The sequence below is a fragment of the Acipenser ruthenus genome, chromosome 46 (assembly GCF_902713425.1).
Source record: "Acipenser ruthenus chromosome 46, fAciRut3.2 maternal haplotype, whole genome shotgun sequence".
Lineage (NCBI taxonomy): Eukaryota > Metazoa > Chordata > Actinopteri > Acipenseriformes > Acipenseridae > Acipenser > Acipenser ruthenus.
Window position 1 is genome coordinate 580,735 of NC_081234.1, and position 22,423 is coordinate 603,157.

At 42.1% G+C, this 22,423-nt stretch overlaps 1 protein-coding gene across 2 annotated transcripts in view; it reads left to right on the forward strand.

Moving 5' to 3' along the window:
* The window catches only part of LOC117397874 (tetraspanin-15), a 68,250-nt gene that overhangs the window by 26,010 nt on the left and 19,817 nt on the right, over positions 1–22,423 (forward strand). For both annotated transcript variants that reach the window (XM_059013705.1, XM_059013706.1), the window contains exons 2-5: positions 102–287; positions 4,774–4,848; positions 9,304–9,399; positions 13,867–13,983. In XM_059013705.1, coding sequence (XP_058869688.1) covers positions 102–287; positions 4,774–4,848; positions 9,304–9,399; positions 13,867–13,983 — 474 coding nt within the window. The remainder of the gene's footprint in view (positions 1–101; positions 288–4,773; positions 4,849–9,303; positions 9,400–13,866; positions 13,984–22,423) is intronic.

Consider the following 22,423-nt stretch of genomic DNA (forward strand, 5'->3'; position numbering starts at 1 on the left):
CGTCCTAGAGAACGACTGCCGGCGCGTACCAGTTGCAACCCTGTCACGTACCGGTTGAAAACCAGTGTGCTAACCCGCCCCTCCCTGTGCTTCCCCTGCAGTTGCTGGGGCTGCTGGTCCTGTGTGTGGGGATCTACGCGGAGGTGGAGAGGCAGAAGAACAAGACCATGGAGGGGCTGTTCCTGGCCCCCGCTGTGCTGCTCATCCTGCTCGGTCTGGCCATGTTCAGCGTGTCTCTGGTGGGCATGCTGGGCTCTCTGCGGGACAACAGGACGCTGCTGCACATCGTGAGTGGAGCCGGGGTGCAGCCTGAGCACAGCGCTGTCACATCTGGGGTGTAGATACCAGGGTGTAGATTTGACTATGTGAAGCAAAATTAGTTAATTCTATAGGGTGATGCAAAACTTTTGGCCATAGCTGTAGATTACTGGAGGGAGGCTGGGGGTGTAGGTTGGGATTGCACATGGTGTGGAAGTGAGACTGGGGTTGATATAGAGATTAAATTATAGGGGCGTTGCTGTATGATATGAGTAGAGCTGGGGTGCAGATGGAGCACAAGTACAACTGGGGTGTATATACTGAAACACTGCTGCACAGCGTGAATGCTTTCTGGGGTGTAAATTAAATCTTTCCTTAATCTTGTATCATTCTTTCATAGTTCTTGCGTTTGTGGTCTTCCAGATCATCCTTGATCCTAGCATGCTCCTTGCATTTCTATTGGCATGGGATATTGCAAGTACAGATGGGGTGCAGACAGAGATACTTGTTGCACATTAGGAGTAGAACTGGGCTTCCCTTCTTTCCCCCCAGTCCTTCAGCTCTAACCACTAGAGCCACACTGCTTCCCTCCCTCCCAGTCCCTCAGGTCTAACCACTAGAGCCACACTGCTTCCCTCTTTACCTCCCAGTCCCTCGGGTCTAACCACTAGAGCCACACTGCCTTCATCCCTCACAGTCTCTCAGCTCTAACCACTAGAGCCACACTGCCTTCATCCCTCCCAGTCTCTCATCTCTAACCACTAGAGCCACACTGCCTCCCTCCCTCCCAGTCACAGCTCTAACCAGCAGAGCCACACTGCCTCCCTCCCTCCCAGTCACAGCTCTAACCAGCAGAGCCACACTGCCTCCCTCCCTCCCAGTCACTGCTCTAACCAGCAGAGCCACACTGCCTCCCTCCCTCCCAGTCCCAGCTCTAACCAGTAGAGCCACACTGCCTCCCTCCCTCCCAGTCTCTCAGCTCTAACCAGCAGAGCCACACTGCCTCCCTCCCTCCCAGTCCCTCAGCTCTAACCACTAGAGCCACACTGCTTCCCTCCCTCCCAGTCCCTCAGCTCTAACCAGCAAAGCCACACTGCCTCCCTCCCTCCCAGTCCCTCAGCTCTAACCACTAGAGCCACACTGCTTCCCTCCCTCCCAGTCCCTCAGCTCTAACCACTAGAGCCACACTGCCTTCCTCCTTCCCAGTCACAGCTCTAACCACTAGAGCCATACTGCCTCCCTCCCTCCCAGTCCCAGCTCTAACCACTAGAGCCACACTGCCTCCCTCCCTCCCAGTCACAGCTCTAACCAGTAAAAGCTCTAACCAGTAGAGCCACACTGCCTCCCTCCCTCCCAGTCCCAGCTCTAACCACTAGAGCCACACTGCTTCCCTCCCTCCCAGTCCCTCAGCTCTAACCACTAGAGCCACACTGCCTCCCTCCCTCCCAGACACAGCTCTAACCACTAGAGCCATACTGCCTCCCTCCCTCCCAGTCACAGCTCTAACCAGTAGAGCCACACTGCCTCCCTCCCTCCCAGTCCCAGCTCTAACCACTAGAGCCACACTGCCTCCCTCCCTCCCAGTCACAGCTCTAACCAGTAAAAGCTCTAACCAGTAGAGCCACACTGCCTCCCTCCCTCCCAGTCCCAGCTCTAACCAGTAGAGCCACACTGCCTCCCTCCCTCCCAGTCCCAGCTCTAACCAGTAGAGCCACACTGCCTCCCTCCTTACCTCCCATGTAAAAGTATTTATTCTGTATGATTCTCCTGACCTCTGGATGAGTTCACAAGGTGAAAGTTTGAAATGAGAAAAGTAAGAACAAGTGAAAGTAAACAAATAAGAAGTTGCGTCCGTCCTTCCTTCCAACTCGCTGATCTTTCGAAATAAAAAATAAATAAATAAATAAAAAAACCTTGTTAAAGGCTTCAGAGTGGGAGCAGGGAGCCAGGAAATTGAAGCAGAGTCACAGGCTGCTTGTGATTAAGACGGGTGGCGGTCTGTCAGTCAGGGGGCTGTTCGAATGGAGCCACTTGGAGCATGTGTCACTCACCCGGTCACCTGACTGCTAACTCCGCACATCTCTGACGTTTTGTCAGTTCCGCCGTCAATCCCAGGGGAGCCAGGCTTGGGAATCTCAGAGAAAGAGCAGCCTGAAGCTCTCCTGGCAAATTGTTTGTCACTGCGCAAACCTTCACTCAATACTGTTTTATCTTTCTGAGCTCACAAGCTCATACACAATGTTCTAAGGGGTCGATTTAATGGACTTGTACCCTGATAAGGCCTAGCTTTACGACAGACACTTGTTTTGAATTTGCAGCAGCAGATAGCTGGAATGTTTTTACAGAGGGATTTAAAATCTGGTTTCTGTTTAATCTTGCTACACTACCAGCTGGCACTTTGAATAGTTAAATCTGCATTGAATGGTCTGGATTGCATTGCTTTATTTGACTTATTTTGGTGTTGTCTTAATGTGTGTATTTAAAAAAAAAAAAAAAAATTCTGATATCAATATCGTTTTTAATTTTAATGATGGATGTTAATTACAGTCGTGTTTCAAGTTCATTAGAACGCCTCAAGATTTATATCATTTGATATGCATGAAAACTTCTGGGTGTGAGAATTTTAATTTCCACTCAGTAATTGATGCTATAGAAACAAAAGGCAGTCGTGTGTGAAAATGTTAGACCACTTCAATCAGGCGTCTTAAACAACTTCTAAAAAGTCTCCTGCGTTTTATCATGTGGAGCTCTGTGTTCCCTCTCTCTGACTATTTTATATGAATTGCACGTGTGGCCTATTAAAGTCATCAATTAAGTTAGACAATCACTTGCCTGTTTTGACAATTTTCCACACTGCTGCACGCGTCATCTTGGCCCGGTCACCATTTTAAATGAGAACTACTTCTTCTCAACTGATTAATTTTTTTTACCTGGTTAAAGAATTGATTTGAATAGCCGGATTTTAGAGCATTTTACAGCACTGATGCATCACCCTGGATTTCAGTACCCCTTAATTAAGCGGTTGGCACCTCTGGATTCCCCAGTGCTGTAAGATGCTCTAAAATCCAGCTGTGGCTTGTCCGGGTATATATAGGGTGATCAAATCAACCCCCTAAGATACACTCCTAAGAAATACCTTGTTTGAACCCTTAGCCTTAGACATTGTATTACCTCAATCAACACAACAGAGACTAAGGGATGCATCAAATTCTAAAGTTTAGTTTTGCTGAGAAGTCTTTGTCAATGTTCCTCAAAACGAAATGTTGTTCTAATTTTATTTAGCTTCATTTATTTATTTATTTATTTATTTATTTATTTATTTATTAGTTTTTTAAAATATCTTTTTATTTCCATATTCCAAATTTATAGGTTCATTTTTACTGTTGATTTTTTTTGTTTTTTGGGGGGATATTATTATTATTATTATTATTATTATTATTATTATTATTTATTTCTTAGTCGACGCCCTTATCCAGGGCGACTTACAATTGTTACAAGATATCACATTATTTTTACATACAATTACCCATTTATACAGTTGGGTTTTTACTGGAGCAATCTAGGTACAGTACCTTGCTCAAGGGTACAGCAGCAGTGTCCCCCACCTGGGATTGAACCCACGACCCTCCGGTCAAGAGTCCAGAGCCCTAACCACTACTCCACACTGCTGTAAGAGATAACACGGCTATATAACTTTCAAAGTAAATGAAGGCAAGTGTAATAAAAAACGAATCGCTTCATCAATCCTCAGCACATAGTGACTGAACATCCCTTTTGAAACTCTTGAGGATGGATCCTGAATAAATGTCTACTGGTGATCATAAAAAAATATGAATTATGCACACATTATCTTCATGCAAAGGTGGAAAGGGACGTATTGTCTGCAATCGCACAAGTTTGGGAACAGCTACTGAATCGTAATTGAGAATGTCTTAGTAGAGCCAGTGTTCGAGATGAAAGAAAGAAAGTTTATTCACCAGCTGTTTATGCATTTCACTTCTGGAGGCCTTTAGTTTTAGGTACTTTAAACACAGAAAGAGCGTCAAGCCCAGAGAAGACATTCCCTGTTTGCTTATGGTTAGGGTAAATTATTATTATTATTATTATTATTATTATTATTATTATTATTATTATTATTATTATTATTTATTTCTTAGCAGACGCCCTTATCCAGGGCGACTTACAATCGTAAGCAAATACATTTCAAGGATCACAGTACAAGTAATAATACAATTAAGAGCAAGATAAATACAATGACTTTGGTTCAAGCAAGTACAAGTGTGACAAAATACAATTCAATAATACAGCAGATAACAGTGACAGTGATAGTTACATCAGGATATGATTAAATACAGAATACTACAGATTAAACACTTGGCAGATTCTGGATGAACCTTGAGGGTTTGGGGTAAGGGTAATTTGTTGTCCTTTTAATATTATTATTATTATTATTATTATTATTATTAATTGTTGTTGTATTGAGTTGATGCCTCGTTACTGTTTATTTCTTTGCAGTTTTTCTGTGTCCTGAGTGTGTTGCTGGCGTTGCAGACCATCGCTGTGATCATCGCTCTGCTCTTTGAGAACAACGTAAGTCGACAGGAAGTATAAAAAGTGTCTGCCTTGGATGGCTGGCTCCCCTTGCACTGCTGTTTGCAGGCCTGGTTCATATCACGTCTGCTGGGGGCTGGGAACTCGCATTGCGTAGGGTTTTACGCTCCAGCAGGGTTCGAGAAGACCGGTGGCTGGGATAGTTTGTTATCATGTTTCTGGATAGCGACCCCTACTGGTCAGGAGGTCTAGATGGAGACTTCCCAGGCTGGACCTCGCCTCCAGGGTTCAGTCCCCCCGGTAATGTCAGCTGCTTATTAGGTCAGTGAATGGAGGCCATGGGCTTGACCTTTGATTTGGTAGAAAAAACAGGGAGTAAAATAGAGGAAGAATGTATAAAAAATATCAATAAACTGCTTGGGTTTTAGGAGTTCTGCCAGGTTTTATTGTTTTGTCTGACAATCGTTGCAGGGATGGAAATATATAATACACATGTTAAAAGATACAGTCAAACTTTCTCAATGTCACCCTCTGCTTATTATCAACACATTGAAATACTGGAATATTATGGGAGTCAATCAGTACAAGATGATGATGATGATGATGATGGTTATTTATAATAATAATATCACTTGCGTAATTATCACGTTTATCAGACTGATAACTGATTTCCACCCCACTTAATATCGCAAAAATAAAAGCATGCGATTAGAAAGTTAAGTAGCTGTACCGACTGAAGCGTTCTGACATACAAGTACATACAGAGAACACTGCGCAGTGTTATCAAGTACATACAGAGAACACTGCGCAGTGTTATCAAGTACATACAGAGAACACTGCGCAGTGTTATCAAGTACATACAGAAAACACTGCGCAGTGTTATCAAGTACATACAGAGAACACTGCGCAGTGTTATCAAGTACATACAGAGAACACTGCGCAGTGTTATCAAGTACATACAGAGAACACTGCGCAGTGTTATCAAGCACATACAGAGAACACTGCGCAGTGTTATCAAGTACATACAGAGAACACTGCGCAGTGTTATCAAGCACATACAGAGAACACTGCGCAGTGTTATCAAGCACATACAGAGAACACTGCGCAGTGTTATCAAGCACATACAGAGAACACTGCGCAGTGTTATCAAGTACATACAGAGAACACTGCGCAGTGTTATCAAGTACATACAGAGAACACTGCAAATGTTATCAAGTACATACAGAGAACACTGCGCAGTGTTATCAAGTACATACAGAGAACACTGCGCAGTGTTATCAAGTACATACAGAGAACACTGCAAATGTTATCAAGTACATACAGAGAACACTGCGCAGTGTTATCAAGTACATACAGAGAACACTGCAAATGTTATCAAGTACATACAGAGAACACTGCGCAGTGTTATCAAGTACATACAGAGAACACTGTGCAGTGTTATCAAGTACATACAGAGTATACTAGTTTGATCCATTTCGGGTTTTACTGTGAGTTTAATAAAACACACATGAGCTTGTTGCCCATGCACTGGGGCTAATCAAGCACATAATAAAACCTGGAATGGGTGAAACTGATCTGGAATAGGAGTTTTATTCCCATCCCTGCATTGCCCGAGCACTAGTCTTGGATTGCTTTCAGTCTGTGAAACCAGCTGTTCCTATTTCTGAACTAGAAATTCCCGTAAAAGACTTGTTTCAAGATCCCAGACAGTACTAATTCTGGACTGCTGGGGTCTGTGGCTATTAGTTGAAGAGCCCCAACGTCTAAAATATCTGCATGTGTAATGCACTTGGAAAATGTAAGCAGGTAATTGATGCTAAGTGGGGTGACAAGCAAGGGTTAAGAGTCCTGTGCCGGTTTCAATAACAAGCCTGGCTGCCTTCAGCACTTCATCTCCCACATGTCGTTAGCAGAGTAACTCCAAAAGCATTAAGCACCAGACTTGACATTATGACTGCGATGGTTAAAAGCGCCTGACCTGTTTGTTGAGTTCCCCTCGTAATGCGCGCTAGAGCCTGTTATCCATATTAAACTTTCCAGCACTGTCATTACCCTGCACCTTAATAATAATGAGCGCTAGTCTACACACTCCACTCTCAGCTCTCCAGCGCTGTCATTACCAGCACCTTAATAATAATGAGCGCTAGTCTACACACTCCACTCTCAGCTCTCCAGCGCTGTCATTACCAGCACCTTAATAATAATGAGCGCTAGTCTACACACTCCACTCTCAGCTCTCCAGCGCTGTCATTACCAGCACCTTAATAATAATGAGCGCTAGTCTACACACTCCACTCTCAGCTCTCCAGCGCTGTCATTACCAGCACCTTAATAATAATGAGCCCTAGTCTACACACTCCACTCTCAGCTCTCCAGCGCTGTCATTACCAGCACCTTAATAATAATGAGCACTAGTCTACACACTTCTTAATCTAATACTGTACTAGTCACTTGGAGGTCCCACCTGTATGACACCAGACAGGTTGGGTTCTGTCCCTGTTTAAAGATGACCCTAGTAAAAGCATGTCGATATGTAATAAAGCATAGTGAAAGCATCGGCAAGACATGTAGTATAATCATGAGAAAGCAATAACATTACTGTGCAGATTTAGTGCAGTAAACTTCCATAAGGGGTTGGACTGTGCTGCGGCTTTAGGCTGCTTTGCTCATTGTGGTCTGTGGACTGAGATACAGGAAATATGAAGCCCAGCTGTGCCTCTGGCTTTTCCGCTCGTGTGATTTGTATGTATCAGTATGCAGTTTGCAGGCGCTATGTCTGGACCTGCATGGCTAGGGATACGGCATTAGAAATGAGCCACCTGCCATAGCGCTGTCAATGGGCTCTTGCATCGCATCACAGCCCTTTTAAAAGTTTACCATAGCAGAAGCAGAGCAAAGTGTAATAAAGCATTGATGGTGAAGAATGTAGGTAGTGTGGATAGGATATAATGATGCATGGGCAGCCAAGACAGCACAGATTCTACTTGACAAGTCTGGACAAAACTTTTTAAGGTCCTTTTTGTTGATTTTACCTGAATCAAGTTTTCAATTCACGCAAACTCTTCTTTCTACTGTTTTTTTTTCAAGAGAGGGTTAGAAGCTTATTCTCGATTTTTTTCCAACCCGCTGTTTCACCCTTCAAAAACGATCCCTTAAAACAAAAACGATCCCTTGAAAGTTTTTGTGATCAGAGCTCCTAAAAAACCGCTGTTTTTACCGATTTTTATTTTTAGGTAACTCCCTAACGTCCAGACTAAAGCAGAAATGCTCCCAGCTTCCGAGTGGGGTGGCTTTGTTGTGCCTGTGTTTAGCAGGCTCTTCACATCTCTGGATTGCTGTCTGGAATCTCATTCGAGCAGTCCCTGCTTCCCATGGCACTTCAGACCAGCTTGTTTGCAGCATTGTCTTCCATCTCCATTTTATTTTTTAGTCATTTTAGCAGACGCTTTTATCCAAAGCGACTTACAGAGGTGAGGGGGTGAACTGAGCATCACATCTGAAGTCTCATAGGACACCACACTCTGAAAAAGAGAGTGGAAATTATTTTAGCGTCGAGGCTATAGGAGGCTGTGTGGTCCAGTGGTTAAAGAAAAGGGCTTGTAACCAGGAGGTCCCCAGTCCCGGTTCAAATCCCACCTCAGCCACTGACTCATTGTGTGACCCTGAGCAAGTCACTTAACCTCCTTGTGCTCCGTCTTTCGGGTGAGACGTAGTTGTAAGTGACTCTGCAGCTGATGCATAGTTCACACACCCTAGTCTCTGTAAGTCTCCTTGGATAAAGGTGTCTGCTAAATAAACAAATAATAATAATAATCAAGCACAGGCTGGTAATCGCCTTTTAAGAAGTCGGCAGGTGTTAAATAAACCCATTCATTAATGTGTTGGTTTCAAAACAAGAAAAGCTGTCCTTCCCTCACCTTTACAATTGTACCAGCACACTCCTAGGAGCAACCGAAGCCATTTTCTTTATTATTGCCATAATGCGTGCCTCTAGTGGTTGTTTCTAAAACCACCTCCTTCAGAAAACCAGCTGCTAGGAGTCTTTTCAGAAGCAGCTCCCGTGGTTTTAAAAAAAATTAAAAATTAAAAAATAAAACCTGGTAAGTAATGATCTGGTACAGAACTCTACAAAAAAGAAAACCTCACAAAAACCAGGATATGAAACTGTAGTCATACAGTGTCGATGGTGTTTTTTTATTTGAACAGTATCGGAAGTGAATTGCTTTGCCCCTGTCTTGCTGTGTTTTGGTGAGAGAGGTTTTTTTTTTTCTGCCTTGTTTGAATTTCAAAGAGCGAGGGGTCGCGTTTCATCTGTGAAGCAGCCACGACAAGCTCAAATGAAAGTCCAGACTATAAAAATATTTATATATATTTGAAAAAAACAGTTTTTACAGACATAACAATGGAGCACAAGCAAAGGTTTAGCTCAGTATATTAATTAAATGCAGGTTGATCTCTATTGAAAGTTGAACACAGTAAATGTTCTCTTTTCAGACTAGCTCCGTGTTTCAGAGCAGTATTCGCGAAGGGATTAAGCATTACTACGACGACCTGGACTTCAAGAACATCTTGGACTTTGTACAGGAAAAGGTTGGTGACTAAACTTTCCGACTCCCTTGTCGAAGGACCTGACTACTCTGTCCACTTCCTAAGAAATGACTACCTTACATCGTGGTACCCTCAATAGAATGGATAGTGGCACAGGGATGGGAATAAGACTCCCATTGCATCGCAGTTTGATCCATTCCTGGTTTTATCATGAGTCTAATAACACACTGAGCTTGTTACCTAGACACTGTCTCAAATCAAGCTCATAGTAAAACCTGGAAGGGGTGAAACTGCTATGCAATAGGAGTCTTATTTCAATCCCTGCAATAATAACGCTGGTTATCCTGGTTTTACTAGGAGCTTAAAGACACACCCAAGCTTGTTACCTACACATTGGGGCTAATCAAGCTTGTAGTAAAACCTGGAATGGGTGAAACTGCTCTGCATCAGGAGGCTTATTCCCATCCCTGTGGCACACAAGCTCACTCGTTTTTCCAGACGCCTTATCATCGAATCCAGTAAAGAAAAACATTTAGAAGCAAATGCCAAAACCCAAATCATTTACCAATAGTTGAGCAGTGAATCAAATCCAATGAACTTTCGGGTCTCAAGAGGATAGCCTCTGCTGGGAGAGTTGGAGACCCCGGGGGAGCTGGGTAATACACTGCATCTCTGCAAAGCAATGATGTCATGCCAAGGTCTGCTCATGGATTTTTCTAGCTGGCATTGCCACAGGTTAACGGACTGAGATTATAATGGGATCGTCTCTGGCTTTTCTCTAAAGGTTAACAAAACAGATACAGTAGCTCCCACCAGGCAGTTTCTTGGAGGGAGAAGTTGGGGTTTAACACAATAGTCATCGCTCACAAAGAGTGACAGGAGATGATCTATTATTGTATGAGTCAGCCCTAGTCTCGGTATTTTTGGAAATGCCCTCTGCCGGGCATTAAATCATCCGGCTTTTCTAATTCCTTTGAGTGCTATTTTTAAAAGAAATGTAGCCGTTTTTCAATTTCTGATAGATCAGAGAGATTAAATGTATCCTCTACTGTATTTCAATAAATAGACTTTCAGAGGAAAGTATCATAAAACAAATAAACACTTGGTCTCAATGGTGGGACCAAGGTGTTGCAGCAATGCCCCTTTGGTAAAACCAAAAAACACGTGTTACTAAGTTTCTTTTCAGTGCTACGAGTGCAAATTCAAGACTTGTCAAACGTTTTGCATCACCTTTAGGATTGAGACTTATTTAAAAAAAAAAAAAAGATGAACATAATTTGATTTTTTATTTAACATCATGTAATCCGAAGAAATTATATCTCAAAAGTCTACCTGAAGCCATAATAGTAACAATACAGTATTTTGCATTAGATTTCAATTTTTTTTCAATTTGTGTCAGTTTTTCATTAAGTATATGGACAACCACAAAACGGTGTGTAATTCAATATGTTAGCGTAACATTACTCAGCAGGTTTCGACTTTATGAAGCAAAATGAGTTCTTTCTATAGGGATGCAATGCCTTTGGCCATAGCTGTAGGTTTACTGTACAACAGCATGGTACATTGTAATAGTAACTTTGATCCTTACAACGTTCCTTAAAACAGCCCTTACTTTTTACAAATATTCCTGCAAACATACTGTACAGTTATAATATAAAGAATAAAAAAACACAAGAAAATTCACCAACGAGAGGACATCATTCAGCCCATAAGCGCTCGTCCTGTTCCTAGCAGCTGATTGATCTCAAAACTTTGTCAAGCTGGGTCTTAAAAATATCTCAGCGATTCAGCCGCAACAACAGGATGCCTCTCTCTGTGTCAAGAAGTGTCCCCTTCTCTCTGTCCTAAGTCTATCTCCACTTAACTGTGTCCCTTGGTCCTGGTTAGTGTCAGGGTAACTTTGGCAGCTCCTTTTATTAAGATTTTTAAGATTTTAAAGACTTTAATCATGCCACCCCTCCTTATCCTAATTGAAACCGAACTCCTTGGTTTTTACAGGACCTACCACACTGGCAGGTCAGCAGCGTGTGTCGATCGTATGTATACAGAGTCACTAGCCAGCCATGCCACCTGAGCTTTGAGCTGGTTAACTTGAGAAGGGGCAGAAAGAAACCACAGCAGGTACAATGAGATAATGAACGACTTCAGGGTCTGTGTGGAGGTTTACTTGGCTCAGTTAAACAATTTAGAACAGGGTTGGAACAAAAACTAATTTGGTCTTTCTTTCTTTCTTTCTTTCTTTCTTTCTTTCTTTCTTTCTTTCATAGCCCCTATGTGTCCCATAGATTAAAAGGCTCACAAACATCACTTTAGCTGTGTGTGTGTGTGTGTGTGTGTTTTGTTTTGTTTTTCAGATGGGCAGTGGAAGATTTTGCGTTGATGTGAAGCGAATGCGAGGCAGCTCATCATGATAGATACCAAAACTATACATTCCGTAGAGCGAATTTAATTTATACCAAAAGTGGTTTATTTTATGCAATTAATATTTTTTTTTTTTGTCGTAAGCTGTGTACAGGCAATAACCACACACACACACACTGTGACACACACACAGACACTGACACACACACACACCGTGACACACAGACACACACTGTGATACAAACACAGACACTGACACACACACACGCAGACACTGACACACGCAGACACTGACACACACACACACACACACACACACACACACACACACAGTTGATCCCTATTGAAAGCACAGTATATTAAATGCTCACACGGCTGAAGACCAGTGATATTTTAAGCCTCAATTCTTCGGATGCGTCGATGTAAACGAGATGAAAGCTTTTCCCCCTGGGTCTAACATCAGTAGTTAAGAGATTAAAAATCAATCTGTTCTTGTGCATTAATCTGTATATCTAATAATCTGATCATCCTAGAATGCATTCATCGCGTTTAGAGATTCGCTGTTGGGTTTTGGAATTTGAATCAATAAATAAAACACTGCCCTGCTTCCTAATCAGCGGTTCTGTATTCCCCTGCTCTGAGGGCAGCTGGGTATAGGGGTGAAATACCAGAGTTAACGTTATTCTAGTTCACTTTGTATCACAGGGATGGAAATAAGACTCCCGTTGCCTGGTGGGAGCTACTGCATCTGTTTTGTTAACCTTTAGAGAAAAGCCAGAGACGATCCCCGTATAATCTCAGTCCGTTAACCTGTGGCAATGCCAGCTAGAAAAATCCATGAGCAGACCTTGGCATGACATCACTGCTTTGCAGAGATGCAGAGATGCAGTGTGTATTGCCCAGCTCCCCCAGGGTCTCCAACTCTCCCAGCAGAGGCTATCCTCTTGAGACCCGAAAGTTCATTGGATTTGATTCCCTGCTCAACTACTGGTAAAAGATTTGGATTTTGGTATTAGCTTCTAAATGTTTTTCTTTACTGGATTCGATGATAAGGCATCCGGAAAAATGAGTGAGCTTGTGTGCCACAGGGATGGGAATAAGCCTCCTGATGCAGAGCAGTTTCACCCATTCCAGGTTTTACTACGAGCTTGATTAGCCACAGTGTGTAGGTAACAAGCTTGGGTGTGTCTTTATTAAACTCATAGTAAAACCTGGAATGGATCATATACTAATGATAATATTATACTGCGGACTTCATCTTTGCATCGCCTCATTAGAAATTGATCTTGGCAGCCCTGGGTGACAGATTTAAAAGAGTGATCTTTATCTAGAGGAGCCCTTTTCAGATTTATATCAAAAGTACGGCCGATTCATCTCATGCTGTTAATGTTCCCTTCTGTCTCTCTTTTTCTTCAGGCTAGTTAAAATACTATTCTTTGCTACACAATATTACACTTGAATGCACTGTATAATATATTACAATACTACTGTTTTGTACATTATAGTACACATTACTACAAAAATGTCAATGATGTATAACATGCTATATACAGCTCTGGCCAAAGGTTTTGCGTCCCCCTATAGAATTAACTAATTCAGCTTCATGAAGATGAATGAAACCTGCTGAATGATGTTACGCTAACATACTGAATTACACATCGCTTTGTAGTTTGCAATATGCTTAACAAAAAATGACAAAAATTGAAAAATGTGACATTTTGAAATCTAACATGAAATACTGTACTACTATTATGGCTTCTGGTAGACTAATGCAATTTGTAGTTTCTTTGATTACATGATATAGCGCCTTTCATGGCCAGCCATCCCAAAGCGCTTTACAAACCAAGCAACAATTAAAACATTAATTTCAACAATTAAAAATGCTAACAATTAGGTTAAACAAAAGATCAAAATTGTGTTCATATAGTTTTTATATCCCTTATATGCCATAACTCTCTGTGCTTTACCATGCTTACCTATGCTTGCACTGTACTCTATTACACTTTGCTATGCTTTTACTATGGGGGAAGCCTTTATAAGGGTGCAGTCAGAGGGTCTATGGGTAAATTATATTTTTTCAAATGGTGTTATAAGGGATCCACTGCTCCTAACTAACCTGCTTGCTGGTTTCCTTGTCCCCGGTTTCAGTTCTCGTGCTGTGGAGGGGATGAGTACCGCGATTGGGCGGTGAATCAGTACCACTCCTGCAACGGGACGGGCCCGCGGGCCTGTGGAGTCCCCTACACCTGCTGCCCCAGGAGAAAGGTAACACGAAAAGCACTTTAACCCAGAGGTTCCCAAACTGTGTCCCGCGACCAGTCCTGAGTAGGCTGCGGGAGCAACGACATTCTATGTATTTTTATATGCATATAATAATGAAAAGCTACAATAAAATGCTAATGAAGACCATTTAGATTAACTTGATTTAGTGTTACAGGTTAAATGTTGTTTTTAAAGTGTTCTTTTTCTTAAGAAATGCTAATAGTGTGCCGCAGTGCCTAATGAACAGGTGCCCCAGGTAATAAAGTTCAGGAACCCCAGGTGTAATCAGTTCTTTCAAATTCAGTTTCTTACCCCGTAATGGCTTTGCTGACATTATTATTATTATTATTATTATTATTATTATTATTTATTTCTTAGCTGACGCCCTTATCCAGGACGACTTACAATTGTTACAAGATATCACATTATTTTTACGTACAATTACCCATTTATACAGTTGGATTTTTACTGGAGCAATCTAGGTAAAGTACCTTGCTCAAGGGTACAGCAGCAGTGTCCCCACCAGGGACTGAACCCACGACCCTCCGGTCAAGAGTCCAGAGCCCTAACCACTACTCCACACTGCTCCCCTTTTTACTTGATAATTGTTTTATCTACACATCGATTATAATGCCTTTGCAATGCTACCCTGACCTTTTCAAGACAGTAACCCGCCCCTCCACCGCACACAGAGTTGTGTGCGGGTGGTTTGAGGAGCATGGCAGAGACTTCGGGCATCGTCCAACTGAGCATGTGCGGGATGAACTTGAACGACCCTCAGCACAATCCTATGCCCACCAACTGAATGAAATAATAATGACTGAATGGATTCAGATCCAAGGAGACACCTTCCGACACCTTGTGGAGTCTGTGCCACGTTGTGTCAAGGCTGTGATTGGGGCAAAAAGTGGCTCTATCCGATATTGGGCACAGGTCCTAATAAAGTGGCCGGGCGGTGTGTGAAAGGGAGCGTTAGGGCTGTTTTTGCTGTGTGTCCTGGATAAAGATTACGGTTCGATATTCATTTATTTTCCTCATTTCCTGCAATTCTGTCTTTTTATTTGGGTAATTGTCGTCCGTGTCTTTTTTTCAAGTCGAGTTTTTACTGGTAGTCATCGTGTTTCCTTTTTGGAACCACTCCACGCTTTATTTTGTTCGATTTCAATTCCTGGAAGTCAATTATGTCATTATGTCATTAAGTCATTATGTCGTTTGGTTGGGGGGGGTGGGGGGGTGACTGCTGCAAACTCAGTGGCCGTGTTTCTGAATTCGAAGGACTGTCTCCTGAATTTAAAAGGACCAACGGCAAAACAGCGATGAGGTTGAAAGAATATTGTTTTTAAGCCATGGTAATGTGACAACCAAATCTCATTATTATTATGTGTTTATTTAGCAGACGCCTTTATCCAAGGCGACTTACAGAGACTAGGGTGTGTGAACTATGCATCAGCTGCAGAGTCACTTACAACTACGTCTCACCCGAAAGACGGAGCACAAGGAGGTGAAGTGACTTGCTCAGGGTCACACAATGAGTCAGTGGCTGAGGTGGGATTTGAACCGGGGACCTCCTGGTTACAAGCCCTTTTCTTTAACCACTGGACCACACAGCCTCCTATGAAAGCCATGATTATTCAGCTGGGAGTGCTGGCAAGGAGATATTATTCCTGGGACAGGTGTTTCACAGAATTAGGATGGGAGCATTGTGTCTCTCAGAGATAAGTGTGAGAGAGGGAAAAAAAAAAACATTGCACTTACAGAAACTCCTTACATCTTACATGTATTTTCAAATAATATTGTATTATTTTTGTATCTTTTTATATAGATGTATTTTCTGTATTGATTTGGTATGATGATATATATATATATATTTTATTAGTAGTATTTTGTAATTGCTTTGGCAGTACTTCTGATCTAGTCTTATCGGTAGTGCATCTTTGAATTTGCACTGCGATGGGTGCGCTTGCCGAACGCAAAGGAAATTAGATTTTCGAAATATAATCAAAAGATTGCATGCATGTGTTAAGAATGAATCAGCACCCTTTTTCAGGTCCAGGCACAGACTGGAGTACCACATATTTATTTTGATTTAGAATTTTTTTTTTTTCGGGGGTGGGGGGGGTGGGGTGGTGTTAGGGTTAGGTTAACCCTTTCAGAACTGAATCCCTTTATCTTATCGGCGTATATTAACACACGTTGTCGGAAATCACGTTGAAACCTCGCGGGACTCCTAGCTCCCAGTCTGAGTTTGTGTATAACCATATTTAAACAAAAACAATGTATGCTCAATCCAGTGGTTTATTCTTCAGCTTCACAAAAATAATTCAGGACTGAAAGGGTTCATATGAAATGCCCGCACCGGGGGTCGCCTCGCTTGTTATAGCTGGTTGATCCCAAAACTTCAGGTTTTTACAGTATCCCAGTGATTCAGCATCAACAACATGGCTAGCTACCCGTCCCATAACCCCTCACCCCTCTCTGTGCATTTCAGTGTCTCCTGCCCTCTGTCCTGTCTCAGGATGGCTCACCCTGCACTCCACGTGACGCTGAGGAACCCCTATTTTGATGTAGAGGTTTTATTGTATTTTTGTGCAATGCAGTACCCTGTCTCTAATTGGCTCTGCTCTTTTGTTTTCATGAGGAATAAATGAGGAAATGGGATTTCTGACAGCGCAGCATTAAGCTTAGTGGTTCCTCTGCCTGTGGAGTCTGTTTCCTTATGGACATGATTTAAGACAAACCCTGCTTCCAGTAGCGTGTGCATCGACTTCAGCTCCTCCTAGCCCAGCGTACATTGCCTCTAGTTGATGCTAACCGCATGTGAGAGGAGGTTGTTGGGTGCCAGTGTGGTCTGTTCATTTCTTGTACAAGGATGGTATTTGATTAGACACATCGGTATTAGCCTCATGCCTTTGCTCATCATTTTTGCTCCAGGGCAGGCTTGAGGCATGGAGACTGAACTGCTCTCTCTCTCGCTCTCGCTTGCTCGATCTCTTGCTCTCTGTCCCCCTAAGAGAAAGGGTACTCCCTTCAGTCCAAGGCAGGCTTAAAGCATGGAGACAGATCTGCTCCCTCCCTCACCAAGAGAGAAGGTGCTCCCTCCAGTCCAAGGCAGGCTTGAGGCATGGAGACTGAACTGCTCCCTCCCTCAACCCCCTAAGAGAAAGGGGTGCTCCCTCCAGTCCAAGGCAGGCTTGAGGCATGGAGACTGAACTGCTCCCTCCCTCATCCCCTAAGAGAAAGGGGTGCTCCCTCCAGTCCAAGGAAGGCTTGAGGCATGGAGACTGAACTGCTCCCTCCCTCACCCCTTAAGAGAAAGGGTGCTTCCTCCAGTCCAGGGCAGGCTTGAGGCATGGAGACTGAACTTCTCTCTCCCTCCCTCAACCCCCTAAGAGAAAGGGATGCTCCCTCCAGTCCAGGGCAGTATAAACATCTTGAAATCTTTTCTCAAATGTTCTAAATTCTCATTTTCTCATCTTCATTGACCTTGAAACTTCTGAACTCAACAAGTTAGAGAACAAACTTTTTGTTCTGATGTTCTTTTCCCCTGTTTTGAAATTGCTTCTATTTTTTTTGTGTGCCTCCTAATAGCACATGTTCTCTGGGAAATGGAAAGCCTGGTCGACATTACCACAGCTAAGCTATTCTAAAGAGGAAGGGAGATTGTGGTGTTGCTTCACTTGTCCTGCTCTCTTGCATCCTCTCCGATCTCGAGTGTCTCAGAACGGCGGCCGCGGTCGTAGTTGAGTGTTGCTTTTTTGGTGGACAATCAAAATGTCATTAACCTCGTGTCAGCTTGTTACTCCTGAGCTCTCTCGATTTCTCATCTTCTCTTTTGGCAGGGACGTGCTGTTCTGTATGTGATATGCAAGTACGATCTAGAGGACTGGGATAAGCGGGTTCTCTTTTAGATGATCAATTACGTTTTCAGGTTACAGACGTTTTGAATTGTGTCGCCCTATTCCTTACCGCATCTCTTTAAAGAAGGACTAAATAGCAATAAAAAAAACTTGGTACTACAACTTAGACAGCAGCTCCATAATGTAAATACAATTCCAGACTTTTGTGTATAGCTATGAGGAGTACTTTGGTAACACTTTTCATCGTCTCTAATTGCTGTGTATTTACAGAGCAGTTACTTAGTAAATACATTATTATTATTTTATTATTATTATTTATTTCTTAGCAGACGCCCTTATCCAGGGCGACTTACAATTGTTACAAGATATCACATTATTTTTACATACAATTACCCATTTATACAGTTGGGTTTTTACTGGAGCAATCTAGGTAAAGTACCTTGCTCAGGGGTACAGCAGCAGTGTCCCCCACTGGGGATTGAACCCACGACCCTCCGGTCAAGAGTCCAGAGCCCTAACCACTACTCCACACTGCTGCTCCAAATACATGCATGCTTACACATCATTACAGTGTTATTATGCATAGTTACAAAGTACTGAATGTGTAAATACTTTTGCATGATATATGTAAGTACACAATTGTATCAGAAAATGATTGGGGTTAGAGTTAAGGGTTAGGGTGAGGGTTATATCATGCAAATAGATTTTCACATTTAAGTGCATTGCAGTTATGTGTAAGTATACCTGTATTTACTAAGTAACTGCCCTGTAAATACACAACAATTAGAGACACAATGTACAGTAAAATGTTGCCATACTGCGCCTCATAGCTAAGAGATTGGGTTAAGGTTAGTGTAACCGGGTCTTACGTCACGTGCGTGGATAGCCGCTGTTTAAGCAACACAGAGAGACATTGGGGGTGGAGTTGAAACGCCGGCACAGAAAAGAAAGTTGATCATGTGACGTTACCAGCCATGCTAACGCACAGAGGACACATACAGCAAGCTGTACAAAAGGCAAAATAAAACACAGTACAAAAACTACAAATAAAAGGTGCCCCAGAGGGCGAGCGCTAGCCTTAAAACGAGGCGTCCCGCTCCAGGAACCGGCTACATTACGTAACCCTCGCTATACATCACATGGGATCACTATCCCCTAACTAACCTACTCATGAGCCGGTATTCAGACAACGACTCGTGCTGCTTCATACGGCCTTGGCTGGGCATTGCCTTCACAAGCACCGCTTGCAGTCTCAGGGTTGCGTAGCTGTCGTTCCGAGTATACGCTGGCATGGCGTTGCAGTCGCCTCGAACCATCTCCCACGGATGCTTTTGAAATGACGGACACTCAGTCAAGACCCGCCCACCTGCTGATTGCTGCCCTTCCCCTCAACCAAGCCTAGCAGGCAGCAAGTCTCAATCGAGCGCCCGTCTGTAAACAATAATGTAATTAAACAAATCAACTCCAAAACGACACACAATAAACCCATTTCCCCATAAAATGATACCCACACTAAATACACACTAAATACAATCGCCCTGCTACAGTTAGGGACAGGTGTTTTTTCGCCAATACGAAATGAAATGAAATGCAACATATAAAAGGAAATGCAAATATAAAATGAAAATGCATTATAAAGCGATCATAGACTGACATTTTTAAATCGGGAGGTTTATACAAAAAACACTTTTTAAATAAATACTTGCAATCGTAGTTGTCAAGGCTCAGACGTTACCATAGACACGGTCTGAAGGGAACGTGACCTAGACACCTCGTTTTTCAAGGGGGTCCCAGCGAGAAACAACATTATAAAACCAACGGCCAAAAAAAGAAAAAAATCGACAGGTCATTCAAGCAGGACTAAAACATGTTAAAACTCGTGAGCCAGCTTGCTTGTTAAAATCTATTGCATGCAATACGATCTCTCAACACAGACAGCAAGATGTTTAGTGAGCACAAACAACGTTCGCCACATCCACAGTTTTCAATCCTTCGGATGAGGCGTAAAACCAAGGTCCTATTGTAAATGACTGTGCAGCAGTTGTTGATGCACAGTTCACCCCCTAGTCTCTGGATAAACGCAAGAAGCTGCTTGATGAGATTCTGGGATTAATAAGCTACTAACAACCAAACGAGCAAGATGGGTTGAATGGCCTCCTCTCGTTTGTAAACTTTCTTATGTTCTTCTTATCTGCTAAATGACTAATTAATAATAATAATAATAATAATTATAATAATTATAATAATATCTTAGCCAAAGTAGCTACAGATTAAAGAGGTTCCTGCTGCTACAGGAACCGTGCTAATGCAGAATCTCCAAGTCAAAGTGCGCAGGCTCTTCAGACAGTGACAGGGTGCTGTGACTGGTGTTGCTTTTTGTTCTGGGCAGAGCGTTTCTTCGACCTCTCTTTCATCTCGCTCTCTGTTGGCGTGAGGATCAGCGGCGAGCTCTTCACTGGAGAGTGCATTAGCGCTTGATCTCTAAGAGCTTTGCTGGAACCGGCTTCTTGTTGCGCTCCTGCAGCACTCCAGTCCTTGAGTGTTCTCATCTGTGAGTCGAATCTCACAGCTTCGGTACTTCACAGTTTAAAGTGTTTGATGTACTGAATACTCTGTGTGTGTGCATTATTATCAAAGTCATCCACAAGCTGAATTAGACAGAAATAAGAAGAACTCAATAAATCATGGATTTGAATATAATCAATAACAAGTCGTTGTCATGCCGTCAAAAACCTATAAATACCTCCAACACTTTGATTCAAACACAGGCTCCCTTGAGAAAGATATGTGCAACATATCGAAACGTTGGGCAGCTGGCTCTTTGAGCTCAATATTATATATATATATATATATATATATATATATATATATATATATATATATATATATATACAGTATTGTGGCAGAGCAGAGCTCTGCCCTTAGAAATACTAGCAGGGAAGGGGTTAAATTCTCCTCCCTGCCCAGATTGATTGCGTCAGGTGGGAGCAATCAACCCATTAATCATCCAATTAAGGACCCAGCCACCTGGCATAAAAGGAGGCCTCAGCCTCACATTTAAGGGAGAGAGTTCTTGAAAGAGGAAGCAAGTGGTTTTTCTGTGTGTGCTGTGTTTTCTGGTTTTTTGAATCCAGTGAAGGCAACGCCCAGCCTGGAAACCTTATTTTGTAAGTTTCGTTTTGTGTTTATTTTGTGCCTTAAAAACCTTTTTGTTTGGCCCTCGTGCCGATTTATTTGGAATTTTTGTATATTAAAAACTTTATTTTTGAACTTTATACTGTCTCTGAGTCTCAAACCTCTGTCATCTTGTCACAAGTATATATATATATATATATATATATATATATATATATATATATATATACACTGCAAGACCTTGTAACTCAAGAATTTTTTGTGACAAAACGGTGACATAACTGCAGCAGCTCTGGATTGTATTTCACCAGTCAATAAATATGTTAACTGGACTTGTAGATTCTTTAGCGTGGCTGTGTGCTGCGCTCTACCTTTTGAATTTTAAGCTTGCCTAATTGTAAACGTAATCTAGCTACCTAATGTTAATAATGTCTGTAATTTCCCTGCCTGCTTTGGCCAAAAGTTTTGCAACACCTAGAATTTTAGGATTGAGACAGTGTCACATTTCTACATTTGTCAGTTTTTCATTAAGTATATGGGAAAACTACAAAGCAGTATGAAATACTGTGTATAATATAAATGAAGATTAGTTTAACTGCTTTATTACATAAAATTGTTAAGAATTAAAACACAAGCAAAGTTTAAAATGTACATAAATTGATTTCTTTTCAAAGTTCAGGGCTACTGCGACAGTATGTCCATCAACTGAATGCAATTCAAATGCTGGTTTCCAATTTAGAATTTTATGAATCGTGGCATCAAAGAATATTTTGGTTACAACAGATTGTTCATCCCTGTTTCAAAGCGCTCTCTCTCTCTTTTCCATCCCGCCGCAGAAGGACTTTTAGTCCGAAATGCCAAACCGATATCATTGATTTTTTATTTTTTTTATTTATCAACTATTCACATTTTTGTGCACCTACATTACCTTTTTCTTTATATATATATACAGTGTATATACAGTATATATACTATGTGTGTGTGTATATATACAGTGTATATATATATATATATATATATATATATAATATATATATATATATATAATGAAAAATATCTTTCTTTCTTTCTTTCATTCAAAGCAGCCAGATCAAAAAGGCTATCTTTTTGAACAAAGGTTTCCAGCAGTATAAGCAGTGTCTGAGTTTGAGAAGGGCTCCTAGCCGGCGACACAGAGAGATCTCACTCTCGATTTGGTATTGATCTCAGACTCCCTCCTGTGCAAGGATTGCTCTCTCCTGCCTTTCTAGTGAAGAGCACTTCACAGAAAACACCTGTAATCCACGCAGCGCTTTCATAATGAAACGCAGGCTGACAGCAGCTGTCCAAGCCAGGCTTCAGGCTTTTTTTTTTATTTCAATCGAAATACATCTGTTTTAGTTTCTTATAAATGTGTTGACCTGGTCACTTTATTAGGATCTGGGCCAGCACCAAGGGGGTGGGATTAGGGG